The 16,718-nt window shown below is 30.4% G+C and overlaps 2 protein-coding genes across 2 annotated transcripts; both read right to left on the reverse strand.

Annotated features, from left to right (window-relative positions):
- Positions 1 to 368: 368 nt before the first annotated feature.
- LOC113386997 (tyrosine-protein kinase Src64B-like) lies at positions 369 to 6,891 on the reverse strand. The gene is made up of 4 exons (XM_026624757.1): positions 6,767 to 6,891; positions 3,672 to 3,879; positions 1,958 to 2,211; positions 369 to 400 (listed from the first exon to the last, which is right to left on the reverse strand). Exons 1-4 carry the CDS (start codon positions 6,825 to 6,827, stop codon positions 369 to 371), a joined length of 555 nt encoding a protein of 184 aa, XP_026480542.1. The 5' UTR covers positions 6,828 to 6,891.
- Positions 6,892 to 11,830: 4,939 nt separating this feature from the next.
- Positions 11,831 to 15,954, reverse strand: LOC113387005. Its single transcript, XM_026624768.1, has 4 exons — positions 15,642 to 15,954; positions 14,901 to 15,142; positions 13,183 to 13,767; positions 11,831 to 13,104 (listed from the first exon to the last, which is right to left on the reverse strand). The coding sequence occupies exons 1-4, from the start codon at positions 15,893 to 15,895 to the stop codon at positions 11,831 to 11,833; spliced, it is 2,355 nt and encodes a 784-aa protein (XP_026480553.1). The 5' UTR covers positions 15,896 to 15,954.
- Positions 15,955 to 16,718: the final 764 nt, after the last annotated feature.

Below are 16,718 nucleotides of genomic sequence, written 5' to 3' on the forward strand. Positions count from 1 at the left end.
TTATCAGAAGGTCTGTAGAAGAGGTTAATGCAAATGCTAGTAATAATACAAAAAGATTTTACCTTTTACGTAACTTGTAATCGTCTCCAAATTTCTTCAGAAGTGGTGGATATACCGAAAAAACATGACAAACGATGATGATCTAGTGTTTTCATGATCATAGCTTCCGATTTAATTATATCTAATGAATTCACACGATAAATGCTTATTTTATGAACTGTCACATCGATTTTCTTCTTTTCCATAGTGCTTGCGAAACAGGATTATAAGATCCTCTACTCAAGTTAGACTTAAACTCAATATCTTCAATGGTATAATTATTTCATCACCATGACTATTAGAATCGTCCTGCTTAGTGCAAGGATTTGTCAATTAATGCCCAATGTATCCAACGGATTATCTAAATAAATATTCATTCATTTATATGTTTGAATATTTTAAATTATAATTTGTTGAAGTGGAAAGACAATGCAGATGTCGTCGAAAACAATTGCGAGAGTTTACCTACTGATGAAGGAAAGCATATTTACCCTATGATTATACAAATAACGATAATAATAATAATAATAATAAATATTAAATAAATGAATCTTGTCTTTTTGAAAAAAAAACAAATCATTTTCTCTTCTGGTTTACTTCCGTTTCGTATTGTGAAGTGAAGGCATTTTTTTCACACCAAAACAAGCAAAATGCTTTTTGAATTGATCTAATTGGTATAAATAAAAATTTGGTATGGAACCTAAAAAAAATGACACAAAATTTGTACTCATTATTAAGATCTTTATAAAATATCTGATAATTTGATATGCATATATCTAATGATTATTTTTGACCGCCAAATGGCGTTTTTGCATTTTTGTTATTGAAAATTTGTAATCGCTGGACTTGCCTATCCGAAAATTCAAACAGTCGTTTCTTTAGTCAATATAAATAAAATGTTTCTTGAATTATTCAAATCGGACGCTTCGTTTTCTCAAAAACTGAATCACCATTTTTGGAGTTTTTGCCTCGTATCTTCGAAACGACTAGACCTGTCTGTGTCAAAATCTAATCAGCACGTCTCCTTATCGATATGAATCGAATGTTTTCTGAATTATTCAAATCAGTTGATCCGTATTCCAAAGGTATGCCGAAATGTTTATAAATTTTTGAAACGTAAGGATATAAAAAAAAATCAGTTTAGATATTTTTTTTTATTACTATAACTTACCCTTAGGAAAGTTAACAATTAATGTATAATATAAATTGTATATCAAAATATAACTAGGGGAAAGTCCCGAGTGCCGGACACCTAAGGTTATTTATAAATAAATCAAAAAATATTTACGAAATGTTTATTAAATTATAACTTATGTTAGATAACAAAGATAGAAATCAAACTAAATTAACAAAAACGCAACCTTTGACAACAAATAATTGATATTATTAATCAAACATTGGTAACACAAAATATGGTTTTAAAAAGTGGCACCTAGTACCGGGCATTTCAAAATAACCTGCATTGAACACATATGTATAGCCATCTTCACACTTTGGAATGTCTGCACATGCATGTTTGACGAATATTTTTTGATATTGTGAAAAAAATCACTATATATACACCCTTTTGGCTGGGGTACGCTGATGCTCTCAGCTGGAGCATTCATCATAAGATTTCCATTCTTTGACTAGGAAATACGAAAAATGGGGTTGTGTAGTGACCGTTAGCACTCATGCAAAACAAAATTAAATAATTAGAATAAATTACGTCAATTCTCATAAAAATATCAATATGTTTTGTCACGCGGCGCTCGGTGTGTGATCCTGTACCTGTGTGCACCCCGCGCCCCTTTCATTTGTATTTTGAAATGGAAAGATTTATATTTGCTTAAATAATACGTGTTAAATAGAGTGTCCGGCACTAGGTGCCGTCCGGCGTTACGGGAGTTCCCCCTACATCATGTGCTTTTGTACTTACTTTTGTAATTCCACACAAGCGCAGGCATACTGGGAAAACTATTGTTGAATTCAATATAGTAACGTCCACTTTTAGATACTTTGATTTCGAAATGCGCAACTTTATAGTCTTCATGTTCTCTATACTTAATATGCAATACATATAATAGGAATGATGGCTGTTTTGACTTTCTTATCAAAAACGTTCCTGTAGTTCCAGTATCATATAGTAATAAAGAAGTAGCTTTTTCGCGGGCAATATCCTTGAAAAACCACCTAAAAAGTAAGAAACATGATATATAAAAATATAGAAAAAGATATGGCATACATTATACAAAATTTTATTGTTTTTAGATATCTTGTGTGTGAATACAATTAACCTTTTTTCAGAGATAATTATGATGATAAATATGATAATAACTTTTTATAATAATACATACATACATACAATATAGTAAAATCAATATCGTTTATAAAATTGTATTAAATTAACTTAATATTCATATTATCGTTAAATTAGATACCAATCATATGATTAATTATGAATATCATAAAATAAAATTAGAACTAGTTGTGTATGGAATTGTGCCTTAAGGCAAATTGCAGGAACTTCCCGTACCATATCATACTGTACCATTCTCTTATATTTATAAAAATTATATAAAGTTAAAATTATTTATTTAATTGTTTAGAATTAAAATTAAATTTTTGATAAAAAAAATTAAAAAAAAAAAAATAAAAAAAATATTTGAAATTTTTTTTTCCAAAAACATTTATTTTGTCAAAAGAAACAGAAAGTTTTTTGAGCCATTCAAATACGCTGCTTAGTTCTCACAAAAACTGCCATTTTTTGCACGATTAGCTTGTTATCTTCAAAATCGTCAGACTTGTCTTTGCCAAAAACTAAACACCACTTCTCCCAATCATTACAAATTGAATGTTTTTTGGAGCATTCAAATCGGATGCTCAGTTCTCTCAAAACCTCCATTTCTATTTTTTATACTCTTTGCTCCGTATCTCCGAAACGGCTGGACCTGCCTTTGCCAAAGACTAATCAGCACATGTCCCTAACATAGGATTCTTTGAACCATTCGAATCGGTTGATCCGTGCGCCCGAAATCGTGAACGAAAAAACACATACAGACATCCATTTTTTTCTGAGGTATGCCAAAATGTTCAGAAACCTTCAAAACGTGAAGATATGCAAAAAAATTATTTTTGATTTTTGGCCCATTACTATAACTACCCTACGGGAAGTTAAAAACTAGGTGTAAGTGGCAAGTTAAATGAAGTTTCCGCTATGAGTGAATAATCGATTTAATCAATAAATATTTGATTTGTATTTGATCTATCTGTCTAACTGTCTACCTGTGTGTATGTCAACTTTTTACTTTAGTATCTGCCTGCATATCCGCTTGTCTACCGATTTACCTGTATTTATTTCTACCGCTCGACATGCCTACCAGTCGACCTGACAACATACATGTCTACTTGTCCACATGTCTGTTTATCTGCCTATTTTCCTGTCCATTCGTCTACTATACCTTCTTTAGTCTACCTACCTGTCCATTCGTCTCTATTTCGTCTGTGTATCAATATTTTTACATGTATGTAAATGAATATTAATGATTTGTAATGATTAACGATTGAAATTGTAAAAGAATTTCTAAAAGTTGATTGCGAATTAAAGAAAAAGATACCATGACTACAGAATACATATGATTATAGTTACTAACTCTTCATCCTCGAATCGACGTTCCTCCTCGACCAGCATTTTTGGTACCAAACCTTGTCGCATGGTTTTGAAGTGAAGGACTTCATAATAATCCTCAACATTTTGTAATACTTTCATTCGGTCTCCTACTTGGAACGATATTTCGTCGAATCTTTTAGCTTCATAAGCGTAGACTCCGAATACTAATAATAGTGGTGGTTCAGGATGTTCTGCGAAAATAATGAAGAGTAATTATAAAAGGTAAAATGACATGACATAAAGATTCAAAGCTTGTCAAACACAATTCAAAACTAGTGGGGCGCATGGCATCGTGCCTTAAGGCAAATTGCTGGAACTTTCCGTACCAAAATTTATTTTCTTTTAAAAAGATTAACATTTTTGAAAAAAATTACTTTGAAAAAATAGATTTTTGAGAAACTAACTTCTTTAAAAAAAAGACTTTTTGGAAAAAAATTAAAATCTGAACCTTTTTTCAGAGCAATCGCACTGCTTTAACTGCATAGAGACGAAATATCAAAGCGCGTAAGCGCTGCGTCGCCGTCTAACGGATAAACATTGGCACGGAACCCATAGAAATGTAAACAAAATTTATACTTATTGTTAAAATCTCTATAAAATATGTGATAATTTGATGTGCAAACGTCTAATGATCATTTTTGACCGTCAAATGGCATTTTTTTTTACTTTTCTTACTAGATCTCCTAAACGGCTAGACCTGCCTTCATAAAAATTTGATCAATTTTTCATCTTGTCCATATAAGTAAAATGTTTTTTGAATTATTAAAATCAGATGCTCCGTTCTCTTAAAAACTGAGCTACCGTTTTTAGCATTTTTTGCCCCGTATCTTCGTAATGTTCAGAAACCCCTGAAACGTAAAGATATATAAAAATATCCATTTTGTTTTTTTTGCGATTACTATAGCTTACCCGACAGGAAGTTAAAACAGGGTCGTCTATTTACACAAGGCCAAACGTGGCGATTTACACTACATCATTTTCAAAAAATAGCGTTTTTATAATCCTCTGTATAATTTCATAAATTTTTGAAGATTAATTCAGGAACTCTACTTCTCATAGTTCGAAACGGTAACTCAGGCCTTAAGGCAAATTGCTGAAACTTCCCGTACCAGAATTAAATACTCAAGGAAACAAATCTATGATCAATAAATATTTATCAATGATTAATAACAATTGTTTCGAATATTTCCAATTATTTTATCGCTCATATTATATAGCGACGATCTTATCGCGATCGTTTACATGAGGCATCTATCTGAGGAAATATTGCTTTCGATTAGAATAACGCATATGAAATATATATATTTTTCAAATAAATTTTAAACTTTAAATTTATAGTTAAAATATAAAACCTTGTATATGTTTGAAAATTTTGAAAAAAAAACTAGTTGGTATTGGTATTTTACCTTGAGGCAAGTTATATAAACTTTCATATATGTGTTAATAATCGACTTAATCAATAAAAAAGAAATTAATTTATGAGTGCTTAAAAGTAATTCCGAGTGGATTTATTACGCTTAATTGAAAACGAACGAACACGTTAACTCGGAGTATTTTCTAAAAGCAAATTTTCAAAAATCATCAATTTATAATTGAATCAGTTTCCGCAGAACTTTAATGGTTTAGTATGTTCATTAAGACGAAGTACTCTATCGTTATACCAAGTAAATCCTGTAATTTTAATATTAACAAATGTCAATAAAAACTACTTATTTTCTCAAACTTTAATAAATTTCTAAAATTATACTACTTGTCGTAAGGCCGTAATATTTCAGTAAGTTCTATAAGACCATGATATATATCGCTAAAAAAAATTCCATAAAAATCGGCTTAAATTTTGTTTCAACAGTTAATTACAAGAAAATGGTTTGGTCGATTTTTACCTAAAATTAATCAGTATCATTCCCAACTAACATCTTTCGAACAGTTTTTGATTTTTTAAAATCGATTCGGTAGTTTGAGCTTAAATGTGGACGAAAAGTTTAACACTTTTGTCCAAATTACAAAGGAACTGCTTGGCAGATCGTCTCACATAACTGACAAACGATAGTCCTCATTGATATACATCAAATGGCTTTTAAATTTCTGAAATCGTTTCAGGCGGTTTTGAGAAAACGTCGATCAAAGATCTAATTTTGACAAATGCCAAAAGAACGATACTAATTTTTGCAAACTTTGATGAATTTTTAAAGCTCCTGATCTACCGTCAAAAAAATAATAATAAAAATTGTCGAAATTCTTTTTGAAAACTTTATTACAAGAAAACTACCCGGCTGATCTTTACCAAAAACTAATCAGGTCGATTCCCAACCAATATCTTTCGAACAGTTTTTGAATTTTCAACATCGATTCAGAATTGCGGGCTAAAACGTGGACGAAAAAATTTTCTCAATTTTGCTATTTACAGAGAAACGGCTTGGTTAATCGTCGCGCAATTGATAAACGCGATACATCGAAATCAGGTGCTCCGTTCACTCAAAAATTGTATTATCGTTTTTGGCACTTTTTCCCTCTAGCTGCAAATCGGCTGGACCTGTCTTTGCCAAAACCTAATCAGTACATCTCCCTATCAAAAGGAATCGAATGTTTTTTGAACCACTCAAATCGGTTGATCTGTGCGCCCATAACGAAAAAATACGGACCCACAAAACACACACACATCCAATTTTTCTGAGGTGTGCCAAAATGTTCAGAAACCTTTGAAACGTGAAGAATGCAAAAATTTCATTTCAAAACCAAATCAGCACATTTTCCCATCAATAGGATTCGATTTTTCTTTTCATGTCGAATGCTTTTTGAATCCATATATACGCACAAACACATACAAACACTCGCCCACACCACATACATCCATCCATTTTTTCTAAATTATGCCAAAATGTTCAGAAACCACTCAAACGTGAAGATATGCAAACGTATTATCTCCCGATTTTTGGACTATTATAATAACTTACTCTACGGGAAGTTAATAATTATCGTATCTTATAATCGATTAATTTATTATCTTATTTTATATTTTATTAATTAATTTCGATATCTTATAATCGTTAACATATTTTTCCTACGAATTGTCCATACCGCTTTCGTCGTTTCTACTGCGATTCCCTTCATGACTAAGTCTTGGTCTTTTTCTTGCCATGTCGGTACAATTTAATAAAAATAATTAAACCGTAAAATTTAATATTACGACTTCACTTTTAACTGTCTCTCATAGCGAAATCCAAACCTTTTATATGTAATTTATATCTTATCTTAGACATTATCACAACTTGCGTGATGCTTAGAGAACGCACGGGTAATTGTGGATAAATTAATAAAAAAAAATGCATTATAGTGTTAGTTTCAGCAAATTTACGTATATTAGAAGATACGTGTATAATTTTTCGTTAAAGTTTTCATTCACCAAACATTCAGAACCGATTTTGAATATCCAAAATTATTTTAAATATATTATTTAAAAATCGTGTTAATTAGTTTTTAGTAAGGATTTGAGTAATTATTATTCATATTGTGAATAAGGGTGTTCCAATGTGTAATGCTTAAGGTCACGGACTTGTGTGGACGCAGTCGTGTGTTCGAACCGCGCTCTGAACAGCCTGACATCGTGCAGGAGCGATGTCAATTTCCACTTGAGTATATAGATGTAAAAATGTTGCTAATTGATAATAGCACATTTCGGGCACAGTGGTGAGAAATGGAAATGAGAAATCTCTCATACAATTCTTGCTTGAATCGAGTTGGAGTTTAACTCCCTAGGGCAGTACTACTTGTTATTATTTTATTGTGAATAATATGGTAATAATAATTTTGATTAATATATTATATATAAACTAATAATAATTACCCAATAATTATATAAATAATATATAAATAATAGGGTTTGCCGGTTTTCAAAAACCGGTTTTGAAAACCGATTTTTTGGCAAAAATTATGAAATTCAAAAACCATTTTTTTAGCGGTTTTACTGTGAAAATTGAAAATGACAAATATACTAGAATTAGATGGAAGCAAGCGTTTTAATACTTTGAGTCATATCGGTTCGATAAAATTAAGAATCATATCAGTCTGTTATAATTCCCAGAATGGTTCTGTGTTATTTTTTGTCGAATGTATATATTGATTTAGATCAATGCAACTTTTAGGAGTGAACTGCTCTACTAAAACTATAAAACGAGTTTTTAGCTCTAGAAGCTACAAATAAAAGAACAAAAATCTAAAATTATTATATCAAGCTTGAAAAACTATTAAGCCTAGTTCGGTTACAAGTGACATTATTTTTATTTAATTAAAAGTTAAATTTTTTATTTAGAAATGCATTATTTTTATTTATTCGAACTCTTTTCTTTCACTATCATAAAAATATTTATATTCTCATATGTGAAAATGATGCATGAATAACGAATAATCATTTTCAACTTATTTAATCCAGATCAACTATTATTTCTTTGTTCTACTAATTAAAATTAAAACAAATTTGTTTACTATTCATAAAATTGAACGTTGAATAAATTCAGTCAAAAACTGCCGATATATTTTTTTGTTATTACAGAATATTCGAGCATAAAGTGATATTTTATATAAAATTCGAAAAACGGCTAAAACCGGTTTTCTGGGAAATTTAGAGTTCGAAACCGGTTTTCTAAAATGTCAGTTTTTGTATAAACCCTAATAAATACCAATTATTTGTTAGGTTGATGATTTTTATTCATATTTATATAATAAATTATTATTTTAATTATGTTCATGATATTATTAAAAAGGCATTTTTTTAGTAATTCATATATTTGTCTTCTATATTATATTTTATATATAAATTTTTCAAATTGAATCTATTTAGGACAAATTTGCTCTAATTGTAAGTTCAAATAAATGACAATGGAAAATTTCTCAATAAATTTTATATATTTTATGAAGAAAGTATTATGTACTGTATAGATAATATTGTAAAAATATGATCAAAATCTAATTCAATTTTTAATTTATTATCATAAATATTTTTCGATAATTCATGCAGTTGTCAACTAATTAGTCACCGTTTAAAAACTTCTGATTATGTTCTAATTACTTTATATATCTTAACATTTAAAAGATGCATACTCTTATTAAATGTCAAAATAACTAGTGGTGCATGGCATCGTGCCTTAAGGAAAATTGCTAGAACTTCCCGTATCGCAATATACAATTTCTTATGGCTAGAAAGTTAGAAGTTATAATTTGTTCGACCAAATTTTGCAAACATTTGAATATTTTTGATAAAAAGGACAATATTGACTTTTTTAAAAATTCAGATTTTTTTTAATAGAAGTAAAAACAAAATCGGTACTTATTATTAAAATCTCTATAAATTATCTGATAACTGTATGTGCATAAATTTCGTTAAAAAATCCGTTTTACTAATTTTATGTTTTCTTCTTACGTTTCAAGCCATTCTAAACCAAATTTTAACTAGTTGGTTTGGTATTTAGCCTTGAGGCAAGTTACATGAACTTCCCGATATGTGTAAATAATCGACTTAATCAAAAAAAATGTGTAAATAATATACTTCATCAATCCTACTTTAAAAAAAACGATAATAATTTTAGCAAACTTTGACGAATTTGTAAAATTAAACTATTTGTCGTAAGGCCGTAATATTACAGTAAGTTCTATAAGAACATGATGTATATCGCCAAAAAAGTACCATGAAAATCGGCTTAAATTTTTTTTCAACAGTTAAATACAAGAAAATGGCTCGGTAGATTTTCACCTAAAATTAATCAGTATCATTCCCAACTAATATCTTTCGAACAGTTTTTGATTTTTTAAAATCGGTTCGGTAGGATGAGCTTAAATGTCGACAAAAATTTAACACTTTTTTTCAACAGTTAATTACAAGAAAACGGCTCGATAGATTTTCACTTAAAATTAATCAGTATCATTCCCAACTAATATCTTTCGAACAGTTTTTGATTTTTTAAAATCGGTTCGGTAGGATGAGCTTAAATGTCGACAAAAATTTAACACTTTTTTTCAACAGTTAATTACAAGAAAACGGCTCGGTAGATTTTCACCTAAAATTAATCAGTATCATTCCCAATTAATATCTTTCGAACAGTTTTTGATTTTTTAAAATCGGTTCGGTAGGATGAGCTTAAATGTGGACAAAAAGTATTTTCGAATTACAAAGAAACGGCTTGTCAGATCCTTGCACAAAACTGACAAACGATAGTCCTCACCGAAATACATCAAATGGCTTTTAAATTTCTAAAATCGGTTCAGGCGTTTTTGAGAAAACGTCGATCAAAAGTCTAATTTTGACAAATGCCAAAAAGACCATACTGATTTTTGCAAACTTTGACGAATTTTTAAAGCTGAACCAGTTATCGTAGGGCCGTAATATTTTAGTATGATCTAGAAGACTATGGTATCTATCGTCAAAAAAATAATCATAAAAATCGTCGAAATTTTTTTTTTAAAAACTTTATTACAAGAAAACGACCCGGCCGATCTCTACCAAAAACTAATCAGCACGATTCCCAACCAATATCTTTCGAACGGTTTTTGAATTTTCAAAATCGATTCAGAATTGCGGGCTAAAACGTAGACGAAAAATTTTTCACTTTTCTGCCATTTATAAAGAAACGGCTTGGCCGATCGTCGCACAAAACTGACAAACAATAGTTCTCGTCGAGATACATCGAATGGCTTTTAAATTTTTGAAATCTACCCAGCCGTTTTCGAGAAAACGTCGATTTACGGCAAAAAATCTGTTCACATACACACACACACACACACACACACACACCCACACACACATACTTTTTCCAAATTTGATCTCATTCGATTCAGAATGGCTTGAAACGTCGAGAAAACATAAAATTAGCGAATCGGATTTTTTGATGAAAACATAAACTTCTCCTTCGGGAAGTTAAAAATGTATGTGTGTGTTATTCTGAATCGATTCTGAAAATTCAAAAACCTTTCGGAAGATATTGGTTGGAAATCGACCTGATTAGGTTTTGGTAAAGTTTCGCTAACTCAATATCTTGTAATCTTCTTATGAATTTTTGTATGGCGATAGATATCATGGTCTTCTAGAAATATTACGGCTTTACAAGTCGTTTAATTTAAAAAAATCACCAAAAATTGAACAAAATATAGTAGCATTTTGTGACGTATATTAAAATTAGAACTTTCTCGACGTTTTCTCAGAAACGGTTAAGTCGTATTCAAAAATTTAAGAACCATTCGATGAAACTTGATAAGCACTCGCGTTGGTTAGATTTTTTATACAATCGGCTGAGACGTTTCTTTGTAATTAGCACAAAAATGAGAGATCGATTTTAAAAATGAGAGAGAAATCGATTTTAAAAATTCAAATCTATTCGAAAGATATTATTTGGTAGTAGTCCATATATGTTTTGGACAAAGGTCGGCCGAGCCTTTTCTTCGTAATTGACTGTCAATTTTTTTTTTAGATTAAAATTTAACGCCCTACGGCAAGTAGTTTAATTTTTAAAATTTATCATATTTTGAAACAATAGTCAGAACTTGTGTCAAAAGTTTCTTTTGTGACATGATGAGTCAAATATTGTCAATTCATTAAAATTTCGAAAAATAAGCTAAAATTTTATGACATACAAGTGCAATATAACTAAATTAATTACAGATAATTTTTTAGAAGTGATTGAGAGATATCAATAAGAAATCGTAATGTTAAGATTCAATTGAAAGCGAAAACTTTAATATAGAAATATACAGTTGAAAATTTAATCTAAATATCTAAATCTCAATTTCGGTTGATCAAGTCAATTATTACACATTTCTGGAAGTTCGTGCAACTTGCCTTAAGGCAAAATGCCACTTTCAACTAGTTTTTAATATATTAGAGTTATCGGAAAATTATTATTGATAACTTAGAAGGATATTTTTGAAAAGCAAAATGTAAACACAAAATAGTGAAAAAGAGTAAGGATTTGCGTTTGCTTATAGCACTAACATAATATAATATATTTTTTTGAGAATATATATTTTTATTGTTTTTTTTTGATAATGACAGAATAATGAAACCTCATGACCATCAATAATCTATAATTTGTTTTCGAACGTTTTTTTCTAATATTAAACATAAATACTTAAGCATAAATTTAGTCTTTCAAATAACTATTCTAATATGCAAGAACGTTCCGAGTTATTACTTAGGTTTATTATGCATTCAAGTATTTTTCCGAAACTTGGTCTATCTGCACCTTTCCAACTCCAACATTTAGTCATTACACTGTAAATATCGTCATCTGCATAACACGGTTTTAATAATTTATGCAGCCACTTATAGTTTATATCGTTTGAAGCTTGAAAATGATTGAGATATTCAGAATCCGAAAATACATTATGAAGGATCACACCGAAACTCCACACGTCCGATTTGTGAGAAAACTCCCGATTTCGCAAAACTTCAGGAGCTGCAAACTTAGATAAGTCGTCTCGTTCAGATTCATGACAATTGTATGATTTTATTCTGGAATGCCACAAGCCTGATATTTTTATATTGCCCGTAATAATATGTACTATTACGTTTCTAGTCATTAGTTGCCGATGAATGATCTTTTTCTCTTCTAAGTAAGTCATACCTCTGGCTATTTGCAAAGAAATTTCATACCTCTTTAAAATTGTTAATTTGCTGCTTTTTTTCAGATATTCAATCAAAGTGCTGCCTTCCATGTATATAGATAAAATATGTATATTTTCATATTCTACAAAAACATCTATCAGCGTGACCAGAGTTTTATGCTGAAGTTTTATTAAATCTCTAAGTTCCGATATCATCAATTCGTCTTTTATATTTCTGAAGTTTGACTTTAAAACATGCTCTTCGATTATTTGACCCCTTTCTGTGTAATAATTTACAGTAAGATGTGATCTTTTTGTGCGTTGAATTTGGTTGCTTAAGGTTTCAAATTTTTCTAGCAAATTTGTATCTGTAGCAGAAGATGTAGCGCGAATTGCGTCATGAAATCTTGCTTCTTCATCTCGTATATTATTATGCTGATCAGTGGAAACAGATGGATTCATTGCATGGACTTCTTGTAATGGTCTATTTGGAGAAAACTCTGGAGACAATGTTTTATCAGTCGATAGTATTTTCTTTCGCCCTAAACCACTTTCTTCGCTTGACAATATATCATTTATTAGACCATGGTTCTTATTTGAAGTTTCATTCTGTCTTATATCTACCTTCGGACATGGAGCAAGTGTTTTTTTCGACTCTTCTCCACATAATATATTATAAAAATTCTGTGAAAATGTTTTTCTTGCCGTTTCACTCTGTGACAATTGTTTTTCTTGTAGTTCTTCATCGCTCTGTTCTTCGGATGTTCCACTATCAGCAAACGTTATCTGTTTATTTTGTATCTGTTTGTTTTGTTTTCTATAATAATCTGTAAAGATAGTAAAAGATATAGTTGATATTTTTAATAATTTGGGATTAATAACATATTTGTATGTTTGATTGATACCTATACGCATTTGCTTATTTGGCGGTTGTTCTTCTCGTGTACCAGCAGATGTTGAAGGGAGTTCACCAAACATTTCCTCGATGGTTCTTCTTTTCAGATTTGACAAATCATTATTATCAAGTGAGGACTTTCCTTTACTTTCAACTTTATTTGGTTGTGTACTTGCAATATTTTTGTATATACTGGTAGAAGCATCAGGCGAGATCATTTCTGACGATATTCTTGGAGGTGATTTTTTTAATATTAATGTATCTCTAGAATCTTCATTGGCAGTTTGAATGTATTGATGATCGTCGTCATCGTCATCAGAAATTTCTACGGGCTCGAACGGTAAAGAAGGGTTGCAAACCACTTGTTCTGCCTCGGAAGCATTTAATCTATCTGCTATTTTTTCCAAGGTGTTATTCGTCCAAAACGATTGATCAGTATTGCCAAATGCCATTCTATCTGAATTTTGCAATTCTTTGTTTGAGGCTTCTATTGTTGTATTCTTCTTGGCGCTTTCTGTCCTTTTTAGAAATCGTTTAATATGAGACGTTATTATGGCAGGCTCGGACAACTTCAAATTTTGCACAAGACTGTTGGCTGGAAGTACAAATGTTTATTCAAAAATCAATATATAAAGGTATTTCATATGTTGATCAAATATTATTCATATACAACATTCTGAAAAAAAATGTCGATAGTTGGTATTCTGCTTATTATTATTAACTTTCCGTAGAGTAAGTTATTGTAATGGGCCGAAAATCGGAATTGAACATTTTTACATTTCTCGACGTTTTGAAGGTTTCTGAACGTTTTGGCATACCTCAGAAAAAATGGATGTGTGTGTGTGTGTGTGCCCTCGTTTTCGGGCGTACGGATCAACCGATTTGAATGGTTCAAAAAACATTCGATTCCTATTGATAGGAAAAAGAGGTGATTAGTTTTTGGCAAAGGCAGGACCAGCCGTTTCGGAGATACGGAGCAAACAGTGCAGAAAATAGAAATCGAATTTTTGAGCGAACGGAGTATCCAATTTGAATGATCTAAAAAGCATTCAATTAGTAATGATTGGGAGAAGTGTTTATTAGTTTTTGGCAAAGGCAGGCCCAGCCATTTTGAAGATACGGAGCTAAATATGTAAAAAATGGCAATTTTTGAGAGAACTAAGCGTCCGCTTTAAATGATTCAAAGAACTTTCTGCTTGTCTTAACAAAATAATTGATTTTGGAAAAAAATTTTTTTTTTTTTTAGTTTTTTGTATATCGACAATATTTCAGATTTTATTTTTAATTCTGACTATAGTTCTAATATACTTTACAAATAATTTCAACTCTGCAATTCAGTTTATAGAATTCCACTTACAGCTAGTTTTTTTTAAATTGGTCTTTCTCACGATATAGTTAGTGGTTTGAACGAACATTCTAAGATCTACGAAAAGTGGTAAATCTTGATTCTTGTTGATTATCTACAGATATGCAACTTAACTTAAAGCAAAATGCCACTTACATATGGTTTATAGTTGCTATATTTTGTTATCAAATACTTTAGAATGATTTCTGTTGCTGTCAACAAACTACTGGTGGCTATTTAGAAATGGAAGTAATCTAATCTTAGGCGTTCTCAGAGATATATGTTTATATTTATAACTTTTTGTTCATAATATTGTTTTTGAAATGCGGAAATTAAAAATTGTATATGTTTGATACTTAATACACTTATAATTAAATACATACTTTTATAATACCAAACGAGTGCAGGTAAGCTTGCAAATGACGCTGCTTCCCCTATATCGGGAATGTAAAACCTTCCTTTATCATTAATTTCGATATCAAAATGCCTTACATTTTTTATTGAATCTAGAAATCCGAGCAAAAACTTTTTGTCTCCGTTTTTCAAAATTAGAAAGCTATGTGATTTCTGTTTCCCACTTAATATCATCTTTATTTGTTCCCATGTAGCGCTTCCTATATACCAGCTGAAATTTCAAAATATGTCATAAAATTTACCAACTATGTTATTGTAATTAGTGAATTAGAAATACTGTAGAATTTTAGGGAAGGGCGGGGCACAAAGGTCCAATTTGACGTTATTGTACTAAATGAACTTTCATAACGGATATCAAACGTATCATAACAAGGTACTATCATATTATCTACAGTTAAATCTCCAGTTAGTTGCTAATTATATAAATGTGTTTTTTACAATGTTTTAAAATTTGTCACCTGTTCCTTTTTACTTGATAGGCGGGGTAGAATGGAGCTGGCAATGAGCAAACAGATCCAATGTCTTATTGGATAACTGTAGTTATTGAAAAACCCTTTACTTGTTTCTGATATATTGGTGGTGGACTTTTTCACCCGCAAACCTTAAGCCCCGCTCTAACCTATTTAAGAGTCTATGTTTTCATAGTAATTACATGACTTCTTTATCATATCATGGTAATTAGTCAAGACATCATTATTATATTTACTTACTCTTCATTTTCAATTCTTCCATATTCGACCACCAATGCTTTTGGCACAAGTGCTTTTTCTCTCGTTTGCAGATTCATAACCTCATAATAGCCAGGTTTAGGATTTTCATTCAGTAAATGCATTTGGTCGCCTGCGTCGAAAGAAAAGTTTGTGCCTTCGATGTCGAACGGATAAAGAGCTACGACCATTCGTATTTTGGAATGATTTGAAACTGGAATATAAATATGTAGTGAAAATACGGACAAAAAGGGCATATATGAACAAAACGACACGGTGGCTTTATTAACTTCCCGTGGTGTAAGTTATAATAACGGGCCGAAAATCGAAAATAAATTTTTTGCATACCTTCACGTTTTGAAGGTTTCAGAATATTTTGCCATACCTCAGAAAAAATAGATATGTGTGTGTTTTGTGGGTCCATATTTTTTCGTCCACGCTTTTGGGCCAAGTCGGTTTTGAAATAAAAATCAAATAATTTTTACTAAAAACAGAAACCTGATTTAGGTTAATATTCATTGTATTATCAATTTAACAACTTTAGAGGTTAAAACCAATTTGAAATTTTATTTCAATTATCGATGATTTTGCATTTAATAGATTAGTACACAAAACTGGAAGCTTCAGAAAATTTCTTCTTCTAGTGCCTTACTTACATGCATCATCTTCTTCGTGTCTGCTCATTTTGTTGATGTTCTCTTTGTTTTATATTGACAAGTTTGATCGACTTTACCATTTCTTATTAGGCACTACAATGAGTTAAATTTAAAATTACAGAGAGGTTTTTCAAACATAAGCTCTTTATTGTTGTGAACATACGCTTAATGCGATATACAGTACGCTTCCTAAATTTATAATAATTATATCAAAGTTATTATCGATTTGCTCGTTTGATATAGATAAATTGATATTATCGTGCTAATCGGCATGAGCGTACCATTAGGTATGTTTTTCTTTTTCTGAACATTAGTCTTCATTTTTAAAAATAAATGATTTAAATTTTTCATTTAACTTTTTTAAATATGTCGAGAAGAAGGTGACATTCGATATTTATGATTTTTTGTGTGATAAAAGTAAAAT

Source organism: Ctenocephalides felis, unplaced genomic scaffold, assembly GCF_003426905.1.
Source record: "Ctenocephalides felis isolate EL2017-DRISC unplaced genomic scaffold, ASM342690v1 CF-g0.4_SCAFFOLD_00845, whole genome shotgun sequence".
NCBI lineage: Eukaryota > Metazoa > Arthropoda > Insecta > Siphonaptera > Pulicidae > Ctenocephalides > Ctenocephalides felis.